The sequence below is a fragment of the Lagenorhynchus albirostris genome, chromosome 1, assembly GCF_949774975.1.
Source record: "Lagenorhynchus albirostris chromosome 1, mLagAlb1.1, whole genome shotgun sequence".
Lineage (NCBI taxonomy): Eukaryota > Metazoa > Chordata > Mammalia > Artiodactyla > Delphinidae > Lagenorhynchus > Lagenorhynchus albirostris.
Window position 1 is genome coordinate 164,301,640 of NC_083095.1, and position 25,940 is coordinate 164,327,579.

The 25,940-nt window shown below is 50.0% G+C and overlaps 2 protein-coding genes and 1 pseudogene across 8 annotated transcripts in view; 2 read left to right on the top strand and 1 right to left on the bottom strand.

Moving 5' to 3' along the window:
• Positions 1–6,050, top strand: part of AP3S2 (adaptor related protein complex 3 subunit sigma 2) — a 58,502-nt gene extending 52,452 nt beyond the window's left edge. Inside the window, exons 6-7 of one of the 3 annotated variants that reach the window (XR_009542338.1) lie at positions 3,364–3,471; positions 5,082–5,221. Coding sequence is in view for 2 of the 3 variants with exons in the window: in XM_060158815.1 (XP_060014798.1) it covers positions 3,364–3,471; positions 5,082–5,210 (237 nt within the window). In the remaining variant the exon portion in view is untranslated. Of the gene's footprint in view, positions 1–2,002; positions 2,043–3,363; positions 3,472–5,081 lie in introns of those variants that run through there. The other 2 variants (XM_060158815.1, XM_060158838.1) reach the window with 2 other exon arrangements.
• Positions 6,051–11,301: 5,251 nt separating this feature from the next.
• The window catches only part of ANPEP (alanyl aminopeptidase, membrane), a 38,965-nt gene continuing 24,326 nt past the window's right edge, over positions 11,302–25,940 (top strand). Inside the window, exons 1-4 of one of the 5 annotated variants that reach the window (XM_060158771.1) lie at positions 11,302–14,464; positions 14,693–14,897; positions 16,457–16,558; positions 17,016–17,099. The gene's annotated coding sequence lies outside the window, so the exon portion shown is untranslated. Of the gene's footprint in view, positions 14,898–16,028; positions 16,559–17,015; positions 17,100–24,446; positions 24,563–25,940 lie in introns of those variants that run through there. The other 4 variants (XM_060158760.1, XM_060158781.1, XM_060158791.1 and 1 more) reach the window with 4 other exon arrangements.
• Positions 11,537–11,962, bottom strand: LOC132525700 (large ribosomal subunit protein P1-like; annotated as a pseudogene).

The following is a 25,940-nucleotide window of genomic DNA, read 5'->3' on the forward strand; positions in this document are numbered from 1 at the left end:
CACTTGAAACACATTTTGAATAGCATTTAAAAATTATGACTTCATGATGCAGTGTTCAAATCAAAAGTCTTAACTGACATTATCTATTAACCAACTGCTGGTCCCCATGATATCCTCTGTTAGGCCTTTTACTACACCTTCTCCATAAAGCCTCCACCACCACACTGTCATCCATCTTTTAAGCACCTGAAGCCCACGGAAGATGCTTCACTGAAGATGCTTTTCAGACTTATGAAAAGCCTTTTATTGGGCTTCCCTGGTGGCGCAGTGGTTGAGAGTCCGCCTGCTGATGCAGGGGATGCGGGTTTGTGCCCCGGTCCAGGAAGATCCCACATGCCACGGAATGGCTAGGCCCGTGAGCCATGGCTGCTGAGCCTGCGCATCCAGAGCCTGTGCTCTGCAACGGGAGAGGCCACAACAGTGAGAGGCCCTCGTACAGCAAAAAAAAAAACAAACAACCTTTTATTCATTCAACATGCCTACTCCACACTGGGCATTGTTCTAGGCCTTGGGGATAAAGCATGGAAGACTTTCTACTAGACCTTTGACACACCCTGTTCAGATGAAGAGGGTGGAAGACTTAGTTTGGGATTTTGAGGAGGGAGTATGGTGGAAAGGGTAGAACATGAGCTCTGGAGTCAGACAGACCTAGATTCAGTGATCAGTTCTGCTACTAAATATGTGACATTGGGATAGTTTATTGACTTTTCCATGTATGGTTTTACCTCAGATGGATGTTATAAAATTAAAATAAGTTACGTATAAAGTGCTCAGCACATAGTAGATGCTCAACAAGTACTACTTCCCCCATGAAAAAGGGGTTCATTAAACAAAGGGAATAAATACTAGGAGTACTGGTATAGAGACCTGTTTTTTAAAATTGTGGTAACATTTACATAACATAAAGTTTACTGTCTTCATTTTTAAATGTACTGTTCAGTAGTGTTAAATGTGTTCACATTTTTGTGCAGCCCATCTCCAGAGCTCTTCATCTTGCAAAACTGAAACTCTATACCCATTAAACAACACTCTCCGTTCCCTCCTCCCCTCAGTCCCTGGCAACCACCGTTCTACTTTCTGCCTCTATGATTTTGACTACTAGGTACCTTATATAAATGGAATTATACTATATTTGTCCTTTTATGTCTGGCTTATTTCACTTAGCATAATATCCTCAAGGTTCATCCATGTTGTAGCATGTTTCAGAATTTTCTGAATAATATTCCATCGCATGTATATTCCACATTTTGTTTATCTGTTCATCCATTGATGGACACTTGGGTTGCTTCCTACTTTTGGCTATTGTGAATAATGCTGCTATGAAGATAGGTATAAAAATATCTCTTTGAATCCTTCTTTTCAATTCTTTTGGGTATAAACCCAGAAGTAATATGGTAATTCTATTTTTAATTTTTTAAGGAAACACAATACTATTTTTGGAAGCCTATTTCTTGATGGGGAAGTATAAACAGTGTAGTCCCCCAGGGCATAATTTTAAGACCAGTCTTGTTTAACATTTTGTAAATTATCTGTATATGAGAGTTTCACTATTAAATTGCCATTGCATATAGATAATGAAATAGTTCATATTGTGTAAAATTTTAAAACACCTCATGTGAGTGTATATGTAGACATAAAAGTGGTTAATAAGGCTTAATTAATGTAAGCAAACATATTTTATTTGTATTTGAATGTATGCTTTATTACACTCCCTCCTCGAGGTCAGAAGAAATACCCTAGTTACATCTGTTAGTGTATTCCCCTCACTTACTATGGGCAAAATATGGAGAACTGATGTGTCAGAAAACTTCATGTGTCAAAAATACACGTGCACAAACTTGCAGAGATGTCTTTTTTCTTGACTGTCCATAGTTGTGGAGTATATTGGCCCTCAAATCCTCCATAGTTTAGTCTGGACTTTACGCCAATAGGGTCTCAGCTGAAGACAGTTTTTTCCCCCAGAGATATTTGATCATGTGTGGAGACGTTTTTGTTGTCACAGGTAAAGGAGTGCTACTGGAATCAAGTGCGCAGAGCCAGGGATACTGCTAAACATGCTGCGATGCACGGGACAGCTCCCCACAATAGAAAACCCTCCAGCCCCAGATGGCAATAGTGCCCAAGTTGAGAGACCTTGCCTTAGACCCAAACTACCTTCTCAGCATCATCCTCATCCTCTCTTTTGCATAAACCTGACCTTCTAGCCAGACCCAGGTGCTCCTCAGACCATACACCAGCTGAATTGCTTCCTCCAGTGCCTTTCACCTGAAATCCTCCTCCCTGCTTCTCTGATGGCGGACCCAGCTTCAGTTCTCTCACTGTCTCGGTGAAACTGGCTCTGGTCTCTCTAGCCACTGCTCTCTTCCTTCTCTGACCTCCTGTAGGACTATCCCACTAATCTGGCAATTGGTTAACAATACAAAGTGGTACTTGCTCTCTTTCCAACTTAATTGAAAGTGCTTTGAAGGCCATGTCGATAGGACTTGATTTGAAATATGAAGTACCACCCCTTACATACCCCAGTGGGCACCTTGACCCACCTGGGGCTTCCCATGGCAGCTTTCCTGCCACTGTGGGATAGAGTGGTTTAGTCAGCGCAATAGTCGGCTGTCACAGCAGTCTGAGACTCAGCTTTGTTGGGAGAAGTACTAGCTAGATGGAAGGCCCACGTGTGAGCCTCATGACCAAAAAAGTATTCACCCTGAACATGGTTTCTTATCTAAAGCTGGAAGATATGGGATGAGGACGGGTGCCAAGAAACGGGCCTGTTTTGCCTCCAGCAGAGCACAGACTGGAGGATCTTATGAAGCCTGGGGGATAACATATTTCACATGGAAATGTGCGTGGACAGGAATTGTTCTGTCATAGCTGGACTGACTTAATGCCAGTCGGTGTTTATGATGATAACACTAGTAATGAAAGGCATCATTATTTTTTTAGAACCCAATGTGTGCCAGGCACCGGGTAGGTGCTTCACACAGGTTGTCTCCTTCAGCCCTCACCACAATCCTGGAAGGAAGCTGAAGCACTGAAAGGATGATTTGCCCAAGGTCACCCAGCTAATAACAAAGAGCAGAGCTGAAATTTAAACACAGTCTAACTTCAAATGAAGCCTGTGCTCTCAGCCACCACCTTGTGTGTAGCCAGGCCCTTCTGCACTGCTTTTGAAAGAGATTTGTGTCTTGATATGCCGGGATGTGGGGGGGAATCCCCTGTGGTCTCTGAGACATTTGTTGTGAATCAGGTGCCAGTGTCAAGTATGACCACCCTGCTGCTACAAGAAAGCCCACAAGGTTTCCTTTGGGTCCACACCGTCACTCCCACAAAGGGCTCTAACCCTTCTTATTTTTGTTTCCCCTTCAGGTGCACTACATTCTTCAGGAGGTGGTGATGGGTGGGATGGTGTTGGAAACAAACATGAATGAAATTGTGGCTCAGATTGAAGCTCAGAACAGGCTGGAGAAATCCGAGGTGAGATGCAGCTGTAATTTTGCCCTGGCTGGTTAGAGAAGACGTGGGCAGAAGGAGGAATGGCTAATGTGTGGGTTTGGGTTGCTGTGGATCCTTAGCAGGGTTTTCTACTCATCCTCTTTCTTCCTTGAGTCTGTCGAAACTCATTGGTTTGAAGGCCAGCCATGAAGATTAAAAAGGTAAGAAAAAGGCTAAAAGTGTGAATGTAAAAGCCAGGTGGCACGGGAAGGCAAACAGCTTCTGGCTTGGGAGGTTATGGCCAATGTTTGTGGTTTCTAATTCCTCCTTCAAAGCCACGTGTTCCCTGGAGGGACCCAGAATCCCCTTCTCTGATTCCAGTGTGGTTTCTTAGTTTGTGTGCCTATGAGTGGTCTCCCAGCAGGCACTTCTCGTGGTTTCAGACCTCAGAGTTGCCAATTTCCTTATTTCCAGTTAGCCTTATAAAAAGCTACAGTAGAGTTTGGGCTGAGTTTGAAAATAGCATACCCCAGGTCCACCCCCACATAGTGCTGAGTTTGATACAAATGCTCACAGTAAATTTCCATCCTTTTCCCCTGAGGTCTCTCCGTCACCTTCATCAGCCTTACCAGGGAGTAGAGGTTACAGGCATACACCTTCACACGTGGCAGAACAAGCAGAACAAATTACCTCTTCAATTATCTGAGTGTCTTAAAGAGCTTCATTGCTTTGTGTAACAGAACTTGATCTTGCGAAACCAGGAATGCTTCCTGTGAGGACTGGCAGTCCTGCTGAAGAAGCTTTTCCAGACCACAGCTATTGTGGCAACTATAGTTCTCTTAGAAATGTAGGCTGGGAAGCTTCCAGGAATAGTAAGTGAGTGAGAGGCAAGGGGTTTGGAAACTAGAAGCAATGGAGACTTGCTGGGCGAGGGTGGAATTGGAGTCAGGATCTTGAAAAGTAGTCAAGAAGGACGAAATGGTTTTGAGAACATCCTCGTCGACTTCTCCCCCTCTCCGCACACCGGGGCCGAGCCTGGAGAGTGAGGGCTGACCGCAGGCACCTTTCCTCTCTGTTGCTCCCAGACCTTCTGTGTCTGTGGGTACATTCCACCTCCTACGTGTCCTTCTTCCCGTCTTGTGGCCACATGACATTTCCAAAGCCAGCTCTTGTCCATTCCATGGTATTAGTTGGCAAGCGGTTGTCCTAAGCTGTGACATTCCTTTTCCCTTTAAGAATTTCCCTGTGACTGCACTCCTCTGTAAGAGTCTTCAGTCTCTTCAGGAAAGGGTTTTGTTTAATTTTGTTTCATAAACCTGTTGCTGAACATGACTTGGTTAAACTTCCTTGGTTATTTCAACAGGCATCTACTGAACACCTACTGTGTGCCAGGCACTGTGGCACTGGGGCTATAAAGCTGCATAAGACACAACCCACCTTTAGGAGTGCAGATTGGGTCCCTGTAGTATAGAACCTACTAACCTAAAGATTGTTGTGTTGGCCACCTTTGAGGCATAAGGAGGGAAAAATCAAAATGTGCATTGCATGTGCTCGGTTTGGACATTTTCTAGCCCTCTTTCACTTGTTTTTATTTAAGCCTTAAGCAGATGACACTGAGGGTTTCTCTCATACCCACCTTCTCGTCTCCCCAGGGTGGCCTTTCAGCAGCGCCTGCCCGGGCCGTGTCCGCTGTGAAAAACATCAACCTGCCGGAGATGCCTCGGAATATCAACATTGGTGATCTCAACATCAAAGTCCCCAACCTGTCCCAGTTTGTCTGAGAGTGGAAGATGGCTGAACTGAGTCCTTGGAACCAGCAAAGCTGAGCCAGTTCTGCAGCAAAGCCCGCTCTGCGCCCTAGAGGAGTCCTGCCTCGGGCCGTGGCCCCTGCTGTCCCGAAGTGGGAAGGAGTCCTATGTCCACTGGCAGCCTGTGTGCTTGCTTCTCACATGTGCGGCCTTGCCTGTCTCTTGTACACACAGCCACTGCAGATGTGAGGGGCCCTGGCTTCCTCAGTAGGGGTCAGGTGCCCAAGCCACTCGCCCCCTTTACCTGCCACGTGCAGCCACTCCCAGGGATTGCAGACTGTAGTGAGAGGCCCCCCTGCTCCCAGAACCCCACCACGAGGATGTTCTCTGACGTGAGTCTTCAACTTTAGCACCACGAGGCTCCCTGAGGTCCTGTAGCATTGACTTTCCTGGTGAGGTGCCATAGCTAGAAAAAGGCTGACCCTCTAGATGTGGGGATGTGGTGAGTGGCAAACAAGGGCAGGATGTTATGAGATCCAGAGTTGCCTACTGACTCTACTAGAGTTGGCACACCCAGAATCCTTTTGTATAGCCACGCTGTCTCATCACCACCTCCTGCAGCATACACTCCCCACTGCCACAGTCCTGGCCCTGCTCTCCCAGGTGTTTATGTGCAGGACACGATCCAAATCATAAGCCTGTTGTTTGCCTGCCCCCCACATTTCTGCCAATAGGGAGGGCACCCCCCCACAGCCAGAGGGGTCCCCCTCAAAGGGGAGGGGCCCTGTGTCTGTAGAAAGCAAAGCTGACAACATGTGGAACATCTAAGAATTATGACTCTTCCAGGTTTAAAATACATTCTCCTTCCGAGTAGCAGACGGGTCAGTTGCTGTGTTATGAATGATGAGTCTTCTTTGTACAGGAAACCTGCTGCTGTCTACACCAGCTTCTGGAGCATGAGAGCCTGAGCTGGGGTCATGTGTTCTGGACCTGGCACAGGGGAAGGCTGGGGACACGGACATGCTACTGGCTGAAACCGGTGGCAGTGCAGCATCTTCTCCCCAGTGTGCGAGGGGTCACTGCCTGTGCTCACTCTGGGCACGCCCTGTTCCCCTCAGATGACAGTCCCCTAGAGCTAGCTGTGGAAACCTGTAAATGTTTACATTCGGTAAGAGCCTTTCTTCCTATGGTTAACTTAAGAGCTGAAGCTGCTCCTTGAAGTAGTGCCTCTTACTCCTGCGCTGCCTTGGGGCCAGGTCTCGGGTATGATGTTGAGCTGCCTGGAGATTAGGGAGCTCGCTGCACCATCATGGTAAAGTCTCCCGGCCTGGGGACTTTTCGTGCCTGCCGGCCAGTGGCCCAAACTGTTTCCTCAGGCCTCCTGATGCTGTCGCAGAGCCCATCTGAGATGGTGCCCGGCAGGACCATGGTCAGGACCACATCTTTTCCCACTTTGAATAATGCTTCCTGTGCTTGGTGCCTTTTGCTCCCTGTAGCCTCTTAACCTCAGTCTTTTGGAACATCTCTGATAACCTCAGAGATGGGCAGTGTTGATCAGAATGTAGGCCCTCTTATGTTGGAAGAGGGAAATGTAGGTTTATATATCTGTCTGATGTTAAAACCTCTGATATTCTTTTAAAGAGTTTAATTTTTATTTTTAACAGACATTTCAGTATATTCACATCCCTCTCACATTTGCTGAAAGTGATACAGGGAACAAAGAAGGAAAACGATATTTATTTTGCACCTCCTGTAAGGTGGCATGAGCGAGATCCTTCCACAATCCTTACAACAGACACTATCATCTCCATTTTGCAAGTCAAGAAAGTAAGACTCAGAGAGGTCAAGTAACCTGCTTTAGGTCACAAGGGCTAAGAATTGAGACTGTCTGTTTGCCTAAATCCACAGTTCATTTTTTTTCACTGCTCAAGATGGCTTCTCCCAATTTTATTTTCTTTCTTATGGATAAGGAAACCTCAAAAAGTATAGGTAGCTTCTCAGAAACTGTGATTAAAAACTGGCTTGGGGGCTTCCCTGGTGGCGCAGTGGTTGAGAGTCCGCCTGCCGATGCAGGGGACACGGGTTTGCGCCCCGGTCTGGGAGGATCCCACATGCCGCGGAGCGGCTGGGTCCGTGAGCCATGGCCGCTGGGCCAGCGTGTCCGGAGCCTGTGCTCCGCAACGGGAGAGGCCACAACAGTGAGAAGCCCTCGTACGGCAAAAAAAAAAAAAAAAAAAAAAAAAACTGGCTTGGTAGCCAGTGAGAGCATCAAAGAGTGTGAGCTGGGGGGGTCCTCCACATGCCTCCATTGAACTGGTTAGGAAGCAGAAGCCCAAAGTGTTTAGTGTTGTGTCCAGGGTCACAGAGCTAGAACCAAGTCAGTTTTCTTTTTTCTTTTTTTAAACTTTTTATTGGAGTAGAGTTGATTTACAATGTTGTGTTAGTTTCAGGTGTGCAGCAAAGTGAATCAGTTATACGTATACATATCAAGTCGTTTTTCTTGAGTTTGTTTCATGGCTTATCGCATTGCTGCCACATGTTCTGGATTTCCTGGAATAGTCTTTGAATGTTTTGCCTGCCAGAAACCAGTGATTCCCAAAAGCCACTGACCGGTCCTAGAGACTCCAGCAGTGGGCATCGCAACATCATCCCTCATACTGCTTCTAAAAATGACATAAAACTTGAGCCTGGTCTTTTGTTTGGAACACTTGATCCCTTTGGATGAGCCACAGTAATTGTTCATTAACTACTTGAGGTTGCCTGCAAATCCAGGTACCTTTCTTGCTTGTTATCAGCAAAGCCATAAACGTTTTTGAAAAATAAGAGGAAATCCTCATTGGCCTTCTTTTGGAGAGGGATACAAATACTGCTGCTGAGAGATGTTGGTTATGAAAATAGGGACCAGGTTTGAATTTGGGAGCCCTTGGCCCTGGATGGTTTACAATGAGGATTTCCTGAAGTGGTACAGAATACTGGGTTTTCAGTGTTCACTGCCACTGACAAAAATCTAATATTCCTCCATTCTGCAATTTCTCAGTGCCTGGTAGATGCTAGGCTCAGTTCTGGGCACTGAAGGTTGCGAGCAGTGAGGCCCTGCCTCCTGCAGCTGTCTCTGCTGTGCATCTCTGAGTGCTCAGGTTGCATCTGACTGGCAGCCTGAATTTGTGGAGGCTAGAGTCAGTGACTTTGTGTTTTATGGAATATTTAAAGGACAGTAACCCATTTCCCAACCCCAGCTGACCCCATCATGCTCTGCTGTCTGTGCTCCAAACAGCCTGTCTTCAAGCTGCTAGAACAAAAATACCATAGACTGGGTGGCTTAAATAACAAACATTTCTCACAGTTCTGCAGGCTGGTCAAGATGAAGGTGCCAACAGATTTGGTGCCTAGTGTGGGCCTACTTCCTGTTTCACAGAGGGCCATATTCTTGCTCTGTCCGGAAATAATGAAGAGAAAGCTCTGGGCTCTTCATCCCCTTATAAGGGTGCCAATCCCACCATGGGGTCTCCACCCCTGTGACCTCATCCAAACCTAATTACCTCTCAAAGGCCCCATCTCCAAATACCATCACATTGGGAATTGGATGTCAACATATGAATTTGGGAGAGGACACAAACATTCAGTCCATGTGTACCCACCTTTCTGCACAGATCATGGCCCTGTGCTTGTCACATTAAGGATTAAGTCAGCTATCTTGAGTGTTCTCAAGTCCCTGTTATTCAGGCCTCTGCCACTTACAGAGCCAGCCTTTCCTCCCCACCACCTCCACCTCCATGGAGCCAACCTAGGGAAGACCTCTCGGGCCCCAGCTTCACCAGGAAAGAAACCAGGGAAGTATGGCTGAAACCAGGCTGCCGGCCAAGTCCTGTCTCGTGGACCAGTCTTTAGTAGGGGATTAAATCCTTAGTGTGGACCATGGGTTTCCAAATAGGATACAGCTGTGATCAGTGCCTGACGATAAAGGTCAAGAGAGAGTGTGATGGCCATGACAAGAGCCAGTGAGGTAGGGGAGTCACCTGGGGTGGGGTGGGGGTGTCGGCTCCTAGCAAATATCCTGGTCTTCAGCTTCCCGAGTCTCCTGCCCTACCCATCTCCTTGTGGTCATCGTGAGCCTGGTGTCCACATACCTGTGTGTACACGTGGCCAGTGCCTGCAGGTGGACAAATGGCTGATCTCATGGTTAAGATGTTGCCCACTAGGGAGCACTGGAGGATGCTACATCTGCGATGTCTGGCAGCAGTTGGCAGATAGACAAACAGGCCGCCTATAAGGCAGTAGCTCCATGGAAATGATTAATCTTTTCCAGAAGACTGTCCAAGTTCTTTCCTATTTCAATGAATTAATGTTTTGAAAAGGAAATTCACGTGGTTCAAAATTTAAGGTGACAAAAGGCTGTTCAGCCAGACTCTCACCCTGTTCCCCCAAACCACGGAGCACCCACCCCTATCCCTGGAAGCAACAAGTGTTTCCAATTTAAAAGATTAAGAAACAAAGCCCCTGGATTTTCATTACTGAAACTGAGTGTACTTTCCTCAAAGAGTTCTGTTCCATTTGACCTTGGTTGACCTCAGCCCACTACAATCCTGCCATCCTCTGTAGAGGGAGAGGCCTCCCAGACCACCCCATCCTTGCTCTGCCTCTCCATTTTCCATGGCACTCTGATGTCCTGTGTGTTTGAGTTGTAGTTTTTATCTCCCCCACTAGGACGTACGCCCCTCAAAGGCGGGGATTTGTCTCTCCTGTTCAGTGCTGTGTCCCAGCTGCTATGACCAGTGCCTGGTATGTACTTCTCAATAAATAACTATTGAATGAGTGAATACTTGAGACAAATGGTAACTCATTCTAACAGCAACTTGTAGCTTATGCTCTCCAGGGCCCCGTGCTCAGTCAGCATTTGGGAAAAGAACCTGGATAATGGCATTGGGAACAGCCTATATAGAGGGACCAGGTGATGGCCTGTGGAGGATGAGGGAGAGGAGAAAGGCAAAGCTGATGACAGTGGAGCCCACATAACCAGAGGACCAGCGAGGGAGAAAGACCAGAGTTTGGATGTGGACATGTGACACTGGAGTTGCCTGAGAGTATCTGGGGCAGATGTCCATCAGCCAGCTGGGAACCTGGGAGTGGGCAGAGAGGAAATGAACGTCCAGCCCAGAGAGATGGTGGTTGAAGCCATGTGGGCGAGCGATGTGGCCAAGAGGACTCAGCCTGTGGGCAGAGAAAGGGAGATGAGAGTCTAGACAGAGGAGCAACTTTAAGTCGATGGAGGACTTTCAGTGGGAAGGGCCCCTGCTGAGACGCCAAGGGGTGGGACTTAGAAGAGATGACTTTTCTTGGTCTTGCCATTGCCCCTCCGCCCCAAGCCCTCTAAGTGAGGCAGCGAAATGAGGGAACTTGGAAGGGGTGGCTCTAGCCTAGTGGTGGGTGGATCTCACCCACAAGGTGGTTGTATAAGAGTGTGCGTCACAAGCTAGCTCTGTGACGTACAGAGCCTTCGGAAGGTCAGTGACCACATCCATAAAGGGGTACCAATAACTCCTGCCTTAGCGGGCTGTTTGAGGGTTAACTGAGAATTGATGAAGACCACAAAGGACTCCATAAACACTGGCTGCTGTCATCATCGGGATTTTTGCAGAGGAAGTGGGAGCTGAAGTAGATGCAATTAGCTGGGAGAGGTTTGGTGGTGCTGGGAAGGAGAGATGGACGTCTGCAGTGCTCAAGTCCTGGCAGAAGACCTCAAAGGTGGGGCTGCAGAGGGATGATGGGGACAGTGGATACTGGCCTGGCCCCACCAGTGGCCCATATCTATAGGCCGCCGGTGGATAAAGCTGTAGGGGAAGTGGTGGAATCTCTGGAAAGTGAAGCTTCCCTTACAGTGAGGAGGTTGAAGACATAGAAGAGCGAGCTTGGGATTGGTAGGACCAGAAGGGTGGGGGACAGAGCCTGGAATTCCCTTCCCCCAGAGTCAGGGGGAAACGGAGAGGTCCCAAAGACACAGTGGGAGGAGTCAGCATTTGGCCAGGACGGGGGTGAGGGCCTCTGGCCAAGCAGGCCTGGCCGAGGGTTGGGTTCCTATAGGGACTCCACGCTTCCTGTGAGAAATGGGATCTTTAGGTTTGCTCTGATATCAGCCTGGCCTGAGAGTGCTTGGGTATAGGGGTGCCCTCCCCTCCCACCTAGGATTGGACCACACTTGCAAGAGGGCAGGTTGGGGGTTATTTTCTGTATTGGTGATGATGAATGCCCTTTACAAACCCATGGGATAAAGGCACAGCTGAAATGACAGAAAGGAGGAGGTACAGGTAAATATTCATTTATTATTTTAAGAGTTCAGCTATTGAACATGTTACAAAAGAGGTTCAGTCAAAAAGCCCAAAGCCCATGTCATCATCAGACTCCTCAGACTCTTCTTTCTTCGCTGCCACTGTCTTCTCAGCTGGGGCAGCAGTGGTGGAGGTGGCAGGACCTCCTGCTGGTGCCGCCCCAGCTGACAGGCAGGCCCACCAGCCCCTTCCTTGCAGATGAGGCACCCGATGTCGACATTGGCCAGAGCCTTTGCAAACAATCCTGGCCAGAAAAGGTCAGCATTTACAGCAGCTGTTTAATGAGGGCATTGATCCTCCGTGACCATCACCTCATAGTTGTGCAGGATGAGGGCCGAGTAGATGCAGGTGAGCTCCGAGATGGAGGCCATGGTACAAGCGAATGCGAGGCGGGCATGGTGCTAGTCGCCGGATGAAGTGAGGGCCTCACCCCAGTGCGACCCAAGCTTCCTCAGAGGGACTGAGCACCTTAGCGGCAGCTGAGGAGAGGGAGCCAGGTGAATTTTTCAAAGACTGGGATCCACTGACTCCCCAGGCTCAGGTGATATTCAAAATACCAACAGGCTTGTCTCAGGCACCGACAAGTGGAGGTACCAGATGGGCGCTTGGGGGTGTTACTGGTGGTCCATGATGCTTCTGCCACTAGGCCCTACCTCTCCTGTGGTAACAGAGAGGAGAACCCAGGAGGTTGCCACACCTGCAGCTGCTGCAGTTCGCTCCTCTGCTGGCCTGGATGGGGCCCTGTTGATGGCAACTGTGGCTTGGTGAGTCAGTGTGCCCCTTCCTGCTGGGGCCCTGAGGTGGGAGGGGCAAGGAGCCTCCTCGTACCCCACCCCTAGACCCTTCCAAGCTGCAAGTGAAACTGGAGGCCAAGAGACACAAGCCCAGGGCACGCCCACCGCAGAAGATCACCGTCTTTGCCCTGGGCAGCCTGGCACTGAAGCTTTCCTCCAGCCTCCCAGTTCTGAGTCCTTGGCACTGGGCGCCATTCCCTTGACCCCTCTCCAAGCCTCCCAGTGGCTCCCCAGCTGGCCGCAGGCCACACGAATCTTACTCTGGCTGGCAGGCCTGAGGTCGCTGCATGCCAAAGATGGCAGTACGCACAGCCTGGAAGGTAATCCTTTCTCGCTAGGAAAGTGCTTATCTAACTGAGGCAAGCTAGGATTTGAACTGCTAATTGCTAAGCCAGCTTTTCTGGAACTTCTTTTGTGTATCTGGGAGGTACAGCTGGTCCATGAGGAGGTGGCTCCCATTCAGATGCTGGACTGTGCACTCTGGGGTGTTTTCTGCTGATATTCCCTCTCGTTTTTTGCTGAGTTTCCCAGCCTCTACCTGCCTCTTCTCCACCAACTGGGGCCTACCTGGGCCCTATGAAGTGCCAACCAACCCACCAGCTGTTTATTGTGCACGATGATGTTACAAGATTGGAAGGAAATCCCTGGATCCAAGGTCTGTGCCAAACAGGCAAGTGATACAGTGATGCTACCTGGCATTGTGCCGTGCCTGGCACAGGTTGGTGGCCCGCAGTGGGCCGTCCTTTCAGGCCTCTCCCTGAGCCGCAGTGCTCAGGGTTACAACCCTTTCCTATCAGGTCACCCATTCCCAGCTCCAGCCCAGACCTGATGAGCTGCTCTTGGCTCCTGTGGCCCCAGAAAGGCCTCCGACTCCAGGCTGTGCCAGGCCCTGGCCCTGGCCAACCCCTCTGCCTGTCTTCAGGTCTTTCTCACTCGCTCACTTCAGGAGAGTCTCTGCACAAATGTCTCTGTCAGAGGACTTCCCTGCCCTTTCCTGTTTCTCATGGCACTTATCACCTGACGTCATAGTGTTTGTGATGTCAAATACTGTTCTTTTCACTATTTTTTGCTGCTATTTTGCTGTGCCTAGCACGGTGCCTGACCCACTTTAGCTGTCAGTTAAATAAGTGACTGTTCATGAATGAATGAATGAACACTTCTGCTGTTCCCCTGTCAACATGCATGGAGCTCCACACCTGCTCCAGGCTTGAGGGCAGGAAGCTCTGTGGGGTGGGAGTCATGGGGCCTGGCTTCTCAATTCACTGTGTGAGCTTGAGTGAGTCGTTTAGCTGCCTACTTCCAGTTGTAGGAATAGTGTATGAGAACGCACTTATCATAGAGACATAAAGCCCTGAATGGGATATAAACTTGGTTTGAATCCCGGCTCCACCACCTGCTAGCTGTGTGGCCTTGGGCAACATACCTAACCTCTCTGTGCTTCTGTTTCCTCATCTGTGAAATGGGAGTAAAACAGCTTCCTTGAATCAGTCAAGGTTCTTGGTTGCAAACAATAGCACCAACCCAGAAGCTTACTAAAGGGCTATAGGGAAGCTCTCACAGGCTCAACGGAAAGGTGGAAAGCCCAAAACAAAGCTGTCCAGGACACAAGGAAAAATATTCTCTGAAGCATGCCACCAGCACTGCCAACACTGGACCTCAGGGCCACAGACCCTGCTGGCCTTCCCTGAATAGACCGACTCCTAGGCAGTGCCTCTGATTTGTGAAACTCAGATCCAGGGGCCAGGGCAGCAAGTAGAGGAGGCTGGCCCCAGCATCGCACATTGAGGAGCTTGCCAAGCAGGGAAGAGATGCCTGTCCACCACATCACATGCAGAGGGTTGTCCTGAGGATTAGAGTTAATCCAGAACCTCGAACACAGCTAGTGGGAAACCTGGTGGAATCTGCTGGATTTAGAACACGCTTATCCTATGACTCAGTGATGTCAAACTAGTGTGCGTGTCTGGAAGATGGGGACAAAAATGTTAACAGCACTATGTGTAATCACCAAAAACTGGGAACAGCCAGATGCCCATCAAGAATGGAACACATGAATAAATAAGTACCCTGGACTACTACACAGCCACAAGAAAGAGCAAACTACAACTATATGTAACAACGTGGATAAATCTAAAACACAACACCAGGCATAAGAAGCCAGGCAGAAAACCATGTAGGTTGTATGGTTTCATTTATTTGCACTTCAAACACAGGCAAAGTGAATGCATGATTGTAGAAGCTGGGATAGTGGGTGTCCTAGAACGACAGAGAAGAAGGGGCAGGAGTGGGGCTCCTTGTGCTGAGAAAGCTCACTTTCTTGATCTGGGTGCTGGTTTCACAGTGTGTTCACTTTGTGAACCTTCATTGAGTTCTTCATTTATGATTTTGTATTTTTCTCTAGGCTTGTTATACTTCAATTAAAAAATCACATACGGGGCTTCCCTGGTGGCGCAGTGGTTGAGAGTCCGCCTGCCGATGCAAGGGACACGGGTTCGTGCTCCGGTCCGGGAAGATCCCACATGCCACGGAGCGGCTGGGCCCGTGAGCCATGGCCGCTGAGCCTGCGTGTCCGGAGCCTGTGCTCCGCAACGGGAGAGGCCACAACAGTGAGAGGCCCGCATACCGCAAAAAAAAAATAATAATAATAATATGGGTTTAAGAAAAAAAGAAAGAAAGAAAGAATTTGTCTCTGGGAAGCACTGGGGATAGTGCCTATGGTATGAGATGAATAAATGTTAGGTCATTGTTGTTACCATCGTCCTTGTCACTGGTTGGTCTCTCTCCCACCCCACACACCCCATCCTCACACACTGTCCTCCCAGGCTGGAAGAGACCCCTGTGTTCTCAACCCTCAAATGCATTCAGTAGGCAGAGCTGGTGCTGCAAGCACAGGGGTTCTGAGCTCATTTGTGAGTGGTGGGGAAGACCTCCTGGCTCAGCACAACCCATTCACTCCTCAAGGAATTAGCCACTTCCTGCAGAGGCTGGGAGGCCAGAGGGAGTGAGAACTGGGCAAACAAAGGGCCTGCAAGTAGCTGAGGACAGGAGTGGAGACAGATCAGGGAGGTGATGGGGAGCTGGGGCCTCAGAGGCAGGGAATGTGTTGGAGCCCATCCTGAGGACAGTAGGAAGCCAGGGTAGGAGTAGTCTGTGTGTGCCTGTGTTGGGCATGGGGGAGGTGTATGTGTCCAGTTTGGCTGTGGCTTTAGTGAGGAGAATGGATGAAAAGGGAGCAAAAAACATTCCAGGAGTCCAATTAGGAAGCCTTTGGTGGTGACCAGGTCAGGGTGAGACCATGGAGGTGGAGAGAATTGGAGGATTCATGGGGCATTCTAGGATTAGAACTGATAGGACTTGGGGATCGTCATCCAGCGTAGAGGGAAGCATGGGGATGGGCGAGGCAGGCGATGACCAGGGGCTTGAGTAGCCCCACAGATGATAGGTCTTGCTCTATCTGGCACCATGGAGGAGCTGGATTTGGGGTGAGTGTAAGTTAGATTTGGGGAGCAGAGTCAGAAGAGACTGAGACGCAGTGGGCAATGCCTGTGGAGGGTGGGCTTGTGGGAGGGAAGGGAAGCTGTGTGCATAGAGAACCCCTGGCTTACAGGGACACTGCCCAGTTTAGGCAGCCAGCTCAGAGGAGAGGCCCAGATTAGGAGAGTGTGGGCCATGGAACCAGGGTTTCTGGGGCTCAGTGAGAAGGGGGGGAAGGGCTGACAGGGGGATGGGATGGGTGCACAGAGTGAGCCGGGGCCAAGGATGACAGAGATGTGGGGCCTGGTGGGCTTAGCTAGTCTCTAAATTTCCAAATCAATGAGGTGGGCACTGGTGAATGGGAGGACCCTGACCCTTGAGGAGCGCACCCAGCCCAGGGTGGTGGTGCATCAGGGGACATCAGGCTAGATCGCGGGTGTGGAGCCTCTGCATGGTCTCCAGCTAGAACAATATCAATGATAATAGTGAAAGTGGCTCTGGTAGACATTATTACTGTTCAAAGTATCTATTGCCTCTCCCTGGGGGAGCATGACACTTCCCATACCTTTGACATCAGGCTTGGCTACCTGACTTGCTTTGGTCAATAACCTGAGCATAAGTGAGGTGTGCCACTTCTAAAAAGAAACTTCAGGAGTCATGGTGCTGCCATATTCATTCTTATCTCTGCCAGGAGACCTGCAGTGTCCCAGATAAGGGCTGCTCCTTCAACCTGGGTCTTGGAGTGGAGCTGGCTTAGTGCAGAGCGGCAACCAACCCATGACGGACATGTAATGTGAGTCAGAAATAAACCTTGTTGTAAGATGCTAAAATCTGGGGGCTGTTTGTTGCTGCAGTATAACATAGCCTCAGCTGACTGCTACAGCAGCTCGTGGATTTGGAGTGTATACTCTGCACCAGGCACAAATGATTCCATTTGTATAAAATTCTAGAAAACATAAACTTATCTATAGTGACAAAAAGCAGATCAGTGGCTGCCTGGGAACCGGCTGGGAAAGAGGGGGGCAAGAGGGAGGGATTACAAAGGGCATGAGAAAAGTTTTGAGGTGACAGATATGTTCATTATCTTAAGTGTGGAGATGGTTACGTGACTGTATATACATGTCAGATCTTACAGACTTTAAATATGTACAGTTTATTGTATGTCAAGTATACCTCAATAAACTGTTTTTATAGAAAACTCAACTCTGTTGGACTAGAATTCTAATAAAATTCTTATCCTTATTTTACAGGTGAGGAAAATGAACCTCTTTGGGATTAAATTACTTGCTGAGGGTCACTCAGCTCTTACAGGCTGGATCCAGAACCTGAACCAGGTGTGCCTGAATTCAAAACCTGTACCTTTTAACCCTAAAGGAGTTTGAGTGGCAGGCCAAGGGTCCAGGGGTGAGAGCCCCCAGGCATGAATATGGGCTACATATGGAACCCCAGAGACAGCCCCAGCTTAAACACAGTGTTCCCCAAGAGTCACCTTGTGGGGGGAGAGGAGGTGGGCGGATGCCAGGCCCCACGGTTTTCAGAGCAGCCCCATGTCTCCTGGAAGAGTAGGCACAGCATGGCAGCAGTGGGGTTCTGGAGCCAGCTGGTACCCACATGGGAGAGCCGGCTGTTAAAATTTCAGGAATTTCACGAATCAGTTGTTAAACATAGCCGTTATTAAAAATTAAATCATATATGCTTACAATTAAACAAAATATGTGAAAAACAAAGATTATAATACTCAAAACTCATGGCCTCCTAATTATGTTCCCACTCTGGCTGGTGTTTATGCTCTTATGGTTCTGCACACCATTGTGTCTATTAGGGGGAGATGGTCTCTTCCCAGCTCTGCCTCCTGTGGTAGCTTGAATTTGGACTGGTGGGATTATTTACCCCATGGACATGGGAAAAATGCTAAATCAGTGCTAACCCCTCAAGCCCACCCCCTGCGGATTGTTAAACATTTAATCATCACATCACTGAGCCCTAGGGTCTTGGACAGGAGGCTCAGGTCTGGGGCTGAAGGGAGAGGCAAGTACAGACAGAGGCTGGAGGCCCCGGGGCCGCCTATAATGGCAGTGATGAAATGGCTAGCCTGATTCGACCCTAGCTGCCTGACAAGTTTTTTGTGAATTCCCTCCCTTAATCCTCACCACAACCCTGAGAGGTAAAATGCTATTACTACCTGCAGATGAGGAAGCCGAGAAGATATAATACTTGCCCAGAGTTGCTCAGCTAGTAAGTGTCACAGGCAGGATTACAAAGCCTGACCCTTAACTGCTACTGTCCACACACCCTCTGCCCCCTGAAAGTAGCAGTGTTGGACTCAGGGTCTGGTCCCACCTTTTCCTGAAACCTCCAGCCAGGCACAGGCTCCAGGTCCCTAGGAGCCTGGAGTAGGCTTCAGTGACCACTGGGCCCATGGCCTCAGTTCTCCTGTGGGCAGCCTGTCTTGGAGGCCACGTTTTGTGCAGAACTGAGTACCAGAGAGAGGACTGACCCGTTTCCCACGACCGAGGCCAAGGGCAGGCTGACCCCTTTCCAGAACAGTTTGCGCCTCTCAGGGGCCCTGGAGCACTAGGGGACAAGCTGGGCTGGTGGAAGCCCTGAAGCCTCCTGAGGGCTCTGAAGAGGAGAAATTCCAGAATGCTGCAGCCTGAGGGGCCTCTCAGATCCTCCTCTCAGATCTTCCTCTTCATATGTGAGGAAAGTGAAGGCTTGGGAGTGCAAATGTCCCTGAGACTGAGACGGGGCTGACTGTCCAGAGTCGAGTTTCAGAGAAGAGAGTCTTGGAAAAGGTCTCAGGCTGCCAGAGCAAGAGGAGGAAGCCCTGGGAGGCCAGAAGGTTGGAGCAGGTCTCCCAGGTGCCATGAAGGCGGTGCCCCGAGGGCTGGTGGGAAGGATGCCTGTGATTTTCTTTCCGATGCTGGAGGTGAGGGAGGCTGCAGTGCAGGGTTGGGGGTGACAGGTGGGTGTGCTTCAGGTGAGCCACATGGGGAGTGGACCAAGGCTGGCCTGGAAGAGACTGGGGAAGCTGAGGAGGGCCCCAGGGCCCTGCTGAGTGTAGTGGGTTGAATGGTGTCCCCTAAAAAGACATGTCCAAGTTCTAATCTCTGGAACCTGTGAATGTGACCTTATTTGGAAAAATGGTGTTTGATGTAATTAAGTTAGGGATCTGGAGATGAGAACATCTTGGATTATTCAGGTGAGCCCTAAATCCAATGACAAGTGTCCTTATAGGAGATACACAGAGATGAAGGCCACGTGACTCCAGGCAGAGACTGGAGTGATGCAGCCACAAGCCAAGGACCACCTGGAGCCACCAGAGGCTGGAAAAGCCACTGAACCATCCTCCCCAGCACCTTTGGAGGGAGTATGGCCCTACTGACACTGTGATTTCAGACTGGTGACTCTCCATACCAGTGTGAGAATATGTTTCTGTTGTTTTTGACCACCCAGTTTGTGGAAGCCCTAGGAAACCCATCGGTGGGGGTGAAAACGGGCATGTTACAGAGATTACTCCACTGCATGGGGCAGTGCCAGGCGGGAAAGGAGGCTCACAGACTGGCAGGTGGAGTGCGGTGGGCTCAGGCTGGGTGGGCAGAAGGAAGGCCTGCAGAGGGGGACGGATGGGTGGGAGGTGGGGAGAAGCTTGGAGCTCTCAGGGGGATGGGAGAGCCAGGGTCCAGGAGGGGGGTCAGGAAAAGGGCACTTTCAGGAGATGGCAGGTCCTGGGAAGAGACGCGGGAGGGGTGGCCGAGAAGGCAGATGGGGAAACCCCCAGAGCTGAGACTTTCTAGACAAAGAGGCTGACATGCCCAGGGAGAGGCATGCCCAGAGGAGGCATGGGCTATGCCAAGTGGGTCAAAGACGAGCACTGCACCGATATCATCCACGAAGGAATCATTACTGAGGGCTCCTGTGGGCCGTCCGTTGGGAAACGCTGTGCACAGCTTTTCTCGTGTAACTCTTACAACAGTTCGAGGAGGGCTTGTTCCCATTTTACAGGCGAGGAAGGCGAAGGCGAGGGGTAAGGTAGTTGCCCAGCTTGTAAGTGTCAGACCCTGACTGGAAGCCACGTGTCTGCCTGCAAAGCTGGCCTCCTGAGCATCCTGCTCTGCCCTCGGGAGGCTCCCGGGGCAGCCTGTGGCCAGTGCGTGGTTGACTGGGGTGTGGAGCCAGCACTAGGATGGGAGCCAGCCCAGGGGAGCGGCGCTCACCCTGCCTTCTTGCCCCGCCTGGCCTGTCCCTCCCTCTCACCCCGCCTCAGGGACCGCTGTCCCTCCCGCTAGGCTCCCAGTCCATCCTGTCCCTTCCACGCCTGGGACCCCGCTGGGCTCAACTTCGCATCAACAACAGGCTCTTTCCCACTTCCGGCCTTGCCAAGAGAGTCAGCTCTAAAACTGCTCTTTGTCCTTTTTCTTTTTTTTTCAAAAAATGTGTTTTTGATCAATTTTATAATAAAACCCAAAGTGAATTCTTGAAAACAACAGCAATGAGAAATAAAAAAAGAAAAAACTCTCAGCTCCAGGAAGTGCTGACTCCAGCACCATCCTCTCTAGCCCAAGCTGCAGCACTGGTTCCCTTCCCTCTCTCCCCCAAAACCCTACCTCCACCCACCCATGCACAATTCCTGGTACCAAGCCTCCTAAATATCCCTTAGCCCCTTTGTCTCTGCCTGCTGCTGAGATCCTTCACCTCTGGAGAGGCTCTACGCCTCCCAACTGCTCTTCCAGCCTCCAGTCTGATTCCCCTCCGTGCTGGTCCCCTCTGTGCATGCTCTCCCCAGAGGCTCACTCTGAAAGACAAATCTGACCCCATCAGTGTCCTTTACTCAGAGTTCATAGAGTCTTAACTCCTTACCACGGCATTCAAGGCTTCAATGTCCAGTCCCTGCTTGCCCCAGCTTCATACCCCACCAGGCACCTGACCCCCTGCCTTTGCATATGCTGGTCCCTCTCTCTGCTTGGGACACCCTTCTTCCACCTGTCCGTCAGGATAATTCAACTCAATCCTCAAGACTCAACCCAATTAGTCCCCTCTTTTGATAGCCCTCTCCTGCCCTCCCCAGGCAACAGAGTGGCCTTCTTCCCCACTGTCATGACAACTGGGTGGAACCTGGTTCATTCATTCATCTGATATGTGTCCATTCCCATGCTAGGCACTGGGACACAGCAGAAAACGGTACCGGCCCAGCCTCTGCCCCGGTGGACATTACTATCCCTGCTGCTGTTGCCCAGGTAGACCGTGAGTCCCCCAGGACAGGTGCCACCTGCCTGCACAGAGATGAGCTTGGTGCCCACAGGCAGTGTGTGCTCCTTAAATGTTTGTTGACTGAATGACCAACCGGATGAGTGAGTGAATAACCTTAACCCCTTCCAGCTCCCCCTTCCCCAAAGCTTTTCTATCTCCTTTTGTTTTTAAAGTAGTATTTTAATGGTTTTTGGTGGTGGTTGCTCCAAAAATAGTACAGATGTATGTTTGTTCTAACAATTCAAAGAATGCACAGGTGTACAAGGAAAAACTGGTAGTCTCTCCCGGCCCTGCTCCCCCCAGCCCCCTGCATCAAGTTGACCTCACTGAAGCCAATGAGATTAATCATTTGGCAGGTGCATTTCCACCACCCCAAAACTCATGACTCTATATAAGTCTACATGCACCAAGAAAGTTCTTATGAAGTTGAATAATAGTAAATATATTACTTCGGCTCTTGCTTTTTTAACTTAAAAATATGCTAGGGACATCATTCCAAGGTCATATAAATAGAATTAACTTGATCTCTCCAACTGCTGTGTAATGTTCCCTGTGGATGTTTAATACTTTGTTTAAATGGTACTCTATGGACACTTTGGCCTTTTTTTTTTTTTCTGTAACAAGGAATGCTGCAATAAGCCTCCTCCTACACATCTTTGAGCTCTGGTTGGGTTTCTCCAGGGTTTAGGATAAAGCCCCCAAAGCAGTCACTGGGTCAAAGGGGATATGCATGTGAATTTTTAATAGGTCTTGCCATTTTACTTTCTCAAACAGTCGGAGCAATTCACAAGACTCCAGGAGTGTATGAAAACGTGAGTTCCCCGTACCCTGGCCAATTCTAGATGTTATCAATAGTCTAAACCTTTGCCTGTATCATGGGCAAAAAATGACATCTCATTGTTTTGAAATTGCATTTCCTGAATACAGCTAAGGTGGAACATCTCTTCATGCAATGGTTGGCCTTTTTTTTTTTTTTTCCTGTACACGGGCCTCTCACTGCCGCGGCCTCTCTCGTTGCGGAGCACAGGCTCCGGATGCGCAGGCTCAGCGGCCATGGCTCACGGGCCCAGCCGCTGCACAGCATGTGGGATCTTCCCAGACCGGGGCACGAACCCATGTCCCCTGTCGGCAGGCGGACTCTCAACCACTGCGCCACCAGGGAAGCCCTGACTGGCCTTTTCTATTTCCTCTTCTGTGAGTTTTTGCCAGTTTTCAATTAAAAAATCACCTTGTAGGAACTTTTTAAACATTATCGATATTAATTCTTTGTTGTATGTGTTGCAAATATTATAATCCCATGTAATAATCGTCTTTTGCCATACAGCAGTTTATATATGCTTAAATGATTTTTAACTCCTTATTACAGGAATTTGAAAACATACTCAAAAGTAATGAGAACGATATAAGGAACTCCCAGTGTACCTACCTCTGAGCTCCAACAGTGATCAAGATAAGGCTAATTTTCCCCCCAGTATGAAGTTTTCCTATTGACGTTGCTTGTGGTGGTTTGTTTTGCAGAAAAAAAAATTTTTTTTGTAGTCAAATTTATCAGTCTTTTCTTTTGAGGCTTCAGGTTTTGTATAATATTTATAAAGGACTTCCCCACTCTGGGATTTAAAAAAAAATTCTCCCATGGTTTCATTCAGTAGTTATAAAACATGATTTGTTTTTCATGGTGGGATAGTATTTCATTATATGGGAAGACCATAATTTACTCAACCAATCACCTATAGCTGCATATTTGGGCTATTTCTGATTTTTCCTGAATTATAAATAATACAAGGCAGTAAAAGCCTTGTCCATGAATATTCTAGTTCATCAGGCTAAATTCCTGAAAGTGAACTTCATTTCCATCCCCAAACTGCTCTCCAGAAAGTCGGGCTGCATTTCTCCCACAGTGGCTTGTGTATTACTCTCAAAATGCCCTCAGAGCCTAAAGCAGAAAGGCAGGGACCCAGAATGGAAGATTCTCTCCTGGCCTGATTGAGCCTTTCTTTGGCTTGTCAGCCATAGAGAGGATTATGTCAAATATGCTAGAGGAGGGGGCCAGGCAGCATGAGACTGGAGGCCCAGAGTAGCTGCTAGGGTATCACTCAGAGCCAACTTTTACTTTACATACAATTCTATACTCCAGTAAACTTGTGACCTGTCTTTTCAGAGCACAGGAACAAATGAGAAAGGGGAAGCAAGGCTGCTACTAAGAGCACCCTAGCCCACTTGTGCTGTTTCTAAAGGAAGAGAAAGTGCATGTCAGTCAAAAAGCAACCACTTTGGACCATGGTGATGCAGTGCTAAACTGTCCCACAGATCCCAGTAATGGATGCGGGAGAGTCAATTAGACTGGGTGATCTCGAAATTTGCTTCTAAACCTGAGATTCTGGAAGGTATCTTGAACTTTATGGTAGGCAGACTAACGCCTCCTCCCTGAAGATGCCCTTGTCCTAATCCCTGGATTCTGTGAAGATGCTTTGCTATGTGGCAAAGAGTAATTAAAATTGCTATCAGCTAACCTTAAAATAGGGAGATTATCTTGGATTATCAGGGTGGACACAATGTAATCACAAGGATCCTTAAAAGCAGATGCAGCAGGCCAAAGAAGAGTTAATGTCAGAGTGATACAATGTCAGAAAGACTGGATAGGCCACTGCTGGCTTTGAAAATGGTAGGGGACCACAAGCCAAGGAATGTGGGCAGCCAGAAAAGGCAAAGAAATGGATGTTCTGTAGAGCCTCTAGAAGGAAGCCCTGTGGACACCCTTGAATATAGCCTAGTGAGATCCATCTTGGACCTGACTTACAACACTGTAAGATAATAAGCACGTTGTTTTAAGTTTGTGTTAATTTGTTACAGCAGCCATAGGAAGGGAATACAAATATCATCTGGTACTGCCCAGTAAAAAAGATACCCAGAGAAGAGGAGTGCCCTGCCCCTGGCTGCACAGCCTCTGGAAGCAACATACTCCTGGCTCTGGTCTTTTTTTTTTTTTTGCTAGGTCCTGCTGCTTCTCTGCCTTCTTAATGATGAGCCCCAGGTATCACAAAAGTTAAATTCTGTGCTGCCGACATTCAATTATCGGGAACAGCCATCTCCGGGGGATGCCCAGTTTATTTTTTTGAATGAGTGGGGCTCCCCCCACCCCCCGCGCCCCAACTCGAAGGGCGAGGCTTTGTGTTCCTTCCCCAAGGGCAGATGCTGTCCATATGGGGGGGCGGGGCTGGGGGGCGTAGTGGGGTGGGGTGTGGAAGCGGGAGACCTGGAACCGAAGAGCAATTCCAGGGCCTGCGGGCCGGCCGTTGTTGGACCGGCTCCCTATCGGGGGTGCTCCTGGGAGGCTGCGGGCAGGCAGGCGGGGGAGGAGTCCAGGCGGAGCTGTGGGGGGCAGAGGTTAACCCGGGAGTAGTGGTCGGGTCAGGTTACTTCCCTTTACAAAGAAGGGGAAAGGAGGAGTCAGGTCCTAGTGGGCAGTGGCCGTGGCTGGTCCGGCTCGTCGTTCGGGAGAGGAGGCTCCGAGCAGGTCAGTGTCGGGCGCCCTGGCGGCCACAGGCAAGTGGAGCGCGGTGGAGAGGGTCTGCGGGGTGCGGAGGGGCTGCGGGGCAGCTGCGGGGCGGCAGCCACAGTGAGGAAGGGACATCGACGCAAGCGCGCGCAGAAACCCCGACGTCCCTGCCGACGCCCCCTTCTCAGACCGGTACACTGAGGTCCAAGGAGAGCGAAGAATTCTTTTGGTTGAGATCCCGCTATGATCTCGCGGCCGAGTTGGCTCCGCAGCGGGCCTATCAGCCGGGCAGGGGGCCGTCCACCTGGGGAGGTGGTCCCCAGGGCGGGGAGGGCAGCTGCCGGCGCCTCTGGGGGAGGGCAGATGGAGAGACCCCGCTGGTGCAGCGGACTCTACCCCGCTGTGGTCTGAGGCAGGGTGGTGTGGGGACAGAGGTGCGAGCGTGGTGACTGTGAGGCACCGCAGCTCAGACTCGTAGTGGGTGGGGCGGAGCCAAAAATGAACGGAATCCCGGCCAGCCTTTGGGGTCTATACAGCCCCCAGAGGAGGAGCGGGGGGGGGGGGTCCAGGGTCAAGGCCGCAGTAGGAGTCCCCCTTAGCTAACCTTGGACGTTTTGCCTCCGTCCAAAGCCCTCCCCCCGACCGCTTAAAGGGAATTCCCGCTGAACAAGCGTCGTCTCCCTTGCTCCTTACAACCCCATAGTTCGCGGGTTCTCCTGAGGCAGGAGCGGAGCGCCCGCTCCAGCACTCCCTGGCAGCCGAGAAGAGCAATGCTCCTACTGCAGCCCGCACTTGCTCTGCGGAGGGGTCCTCCAGATGAGCCAGTGGGGCCCTAACTCTGCACCTCCAAACCCCCAGCAGTGCAGTGGGCACGGGTGCCCCAGTTGGGTAATGCCTTGGGTTTTGTAACTTGAATCCGCCTCCTCCCTCCAACCCAGCCCAGGGACTGCACCAACCAGGCAGTGTGGTTGAATTGTCAGAGTACTGTTCTCAGTCAGGCCTAAGGTATGATTGTGGCTTAGTCTCTGAGTCTCTAACTGACCTGGACCTCTCTGGGCCTTGCCTTATTCACCTGTAAAAGCAGAGTCTTGGACTAGATGGGCCCTTCCATTGGTTGTCTGTGTTTGAGGAGCTGGCTGTAGATATGTGAGGTGGGGGAGGGGAGAAATGAGGGCATGGTCACACGGAAGAGGAAATGGGCCTCCAATCCACCAAAGATCCCTTTTGGACACATTGGGGGCAGGGGAGGTGGGGAAGGCAGGGTGCCTCGCCCCTTTCTGGCAGTGGGCTGGCATCCTCCACTAGTCCACCTCCCTAAAAAGCCCTAGAGTAAAGCTAGACTATCAGTGGAAGAAAGCTTACCCCAGAGAGCTGCTCCCACTTCACAGATGGAGAAACAGGCTCAACTGTGTGAGGCAGACCGGCCACC